We start from the raw sequence: 2,289 nt of genomic DNA on the forward strand, positions 1-2,289 counted from the left end.
GTGATGGAAAAGCAGCAAAAAAGTGTCCAGCATACATGTGAACCAATATTCAGTGACAATGTAGATTACACATTGTTTTTTATTGACCTGATCCTCCTGTACATGTATTTTCTTTATCATTAATATTTGTGTCTGTTTTTTAGGGTTACTGGGGCTGTGCTATTGGAAAAGCATTTCCAATGGAGAGTAGCACGGGAGCTGCGTAGAGTTCCGATCATATGCAGATGTCCATTCATACTAACGTTACATGACCGAAAGCGCGTGTTATGTGACCATTCATGCAAACTGTAGCATCATGCTACATAAGACAATAAATAAGATTTATATTCCACTTCTACTCAAAACTCACTTTAAACCACCATCGAGTGTTTGTAATAACTTCCGATTGCCGTCTAAACCAGTATCGAAGTCAAGGTATCGGTATCGAAATTTTTTTAACGATACCCAGCCCTAGTAATCACAGCTTCAAGGTGCCTCCTGTATGGAAAACTAGTGGCATGCATTGCTCAGGTGTGATTTTGGCCCATTCTTCCACAGAGTCTTCAAATCTTGAAGGTTCTGTGGGCCTCTTCTATGAACTCTGATCTTTAGTTCTTATTTTCTATTGAATTCAAGTCAGATGATTGGCTGGGCCATTCTAGCAGCTTTATATTATTTTTCTGAAACCAATCGAGAGTTTCTTTGGCTGTGTTTGGGATCACGGAGTACGTTTACATGGACAACAATACTCTGGATTTTAATACGATTAAGAATTAAGAATCTACCATGTAAACAGATTTTTGATTACCTTAATCCGGCTAAAGTCATAATCGAAGTAAACAGAAATCGAATTAAGACGTGGAGTATTCCTATTTTAGTCGCATTACTGAAGTGCAGAATAGACATGTACACACCTTAATCACATTATTACCGTCGTGTAGGACTTCTCGCCGCATTTTGCGACAGGATACACACACGGCAGTGGCCAACCGTTTGATGGCAAATAAAAGAGTTTCAACACCCGCCGTCGTCTGTATGCACGTACAAATAATTAACTGCACTTGAAGCTTACATAAAATTAAACATGAAACACCCAAAACTGTACATGGCATCATCACGAAGACGAACTATGTTTATACGTGAATTTCCGGAGGGGACGTCGGATGGCGTCACGTGGGACGTAATGACGTGTGCCATTAATCCAACTATGTACTATAACATGTAAAACGGGAACATGTAAGGAATATTCTAAAAGCAACTCATGTAAACGTAGTCATTGTCCACCCTTTTTTTTATCTTCATCATCCTGGTACTGTAGGTGTTGGGACTAGGCCTGTCGCAATCAATATATCGACTTATCGCTCAATATATGTACATGACCTCAATAATTTTTGGTGACACAATATATCGCCCATTATATTTACTTAAAAATTAATGTCACCATGTTTTGTAAATTCCACTTGCGCCTGTGTCTTTTGCAGCTTCTCGTACATAACGTGGTGTAGTCATGAGGTGCTTGTTGCACACCCTGTCAGAAGAATGTGAATATTACTAGGTTCGGCATAAGGCACTAAATACAACATGCATTTGGGTATAGATAAACAGTTTATCTGCAATACACTGCAAGGACTTGACCCTGAACTTACAGTTAGCCATCAACATATGGAGCCTCAAAGCAAAACCCAGTATGTTATAATTTACTTAAAATTGCTATCCATCATATTGTAACCCAAGCATGCCTGCATGTTGTAATATTAGAGTTAAAAAAAGTGACTAGGCTGAACATGATACTTTAATGAACATACTTCCCACTACAGCAGTTCTGAGGGTAATCCACTGATATTGATATGAATAAAGATTTACACAAATGTGGAGGTACAAGTATAGCCTTGTGATCAAAGTTCAAGACCATTTGTCACTTAAGCATACTTTCTACAATACTAGTTTCAAACATTTAAGCAGAAGCCTTTAAATAAAATGTTTTTAAGATTATGAAAAGCCTAAATTCATCTAAACGTTTGACTGGCAGTGCATACAGTTACTGTGGTATCTTTGTGGAGTTTTCTTAGCGTTTGAGGCCAAAGCTTTGTATTTCTATTTCTTTCTATTTTAGCCCTATGTGTTGGATATTACCTCTTATGTGACAGGAAGAGTCTAAATGTTGCTTTTCCATGCATTTATGTAATGTGTGCTCACTGATTCATGTATAAGCTGGTTAATTCATATGAAAACTGACAGATTTATTGATTGATACACAATATGCACAGTACACAGTCATTGTATACAAATGGATCAACATTTCACAAGTAT

At 37.5% G+C, this 2,289-nt stretch overlaps 1 protein-coding gene across 1 annotated transcript in view; it reads left to right on the top strand.

The window, feature by feature from the left end:
* Window positions 1–206, top strand: part of LOC107693072 (proteasome subunit alpha type-3-like) — a 4,332-nt gene extending 4,126 nt beyond the window's left edge. Inside the window, exon 7 of the mRNA XM_016492317.1 lies at window positions 144–206. Within this exon, the coding sequence (XP_016347803.1) occupies window positions 144–206 (63 nt within the window). The remainder of the gene's footprint in view (window positions 1–143) is intronic.
* The last annotated feature ends 2,083 nt before the right edge of the window (window positions 207–2,289 follow it).

Source organism: Sinocyclocheilus anshuiensis, unplaced genomic scaffold (genome assembly GCF_001515605.1).
Source record: "Sinocyclocheilus anshuiensis isolate Anshui unplaced genomic scaffold, SAMN03320099.WGS_v1.1 scaffold222, whole genome shotgun sequence".
NCBI classification, from domain to species: domain Eukaryota; kingdom Metazoa; phylum Chordata; class Actinopteri; order Cypriniformes; family Cyprinidae; genus Sinocyclocheilus; species Sinocyclocheilus anshuiensis.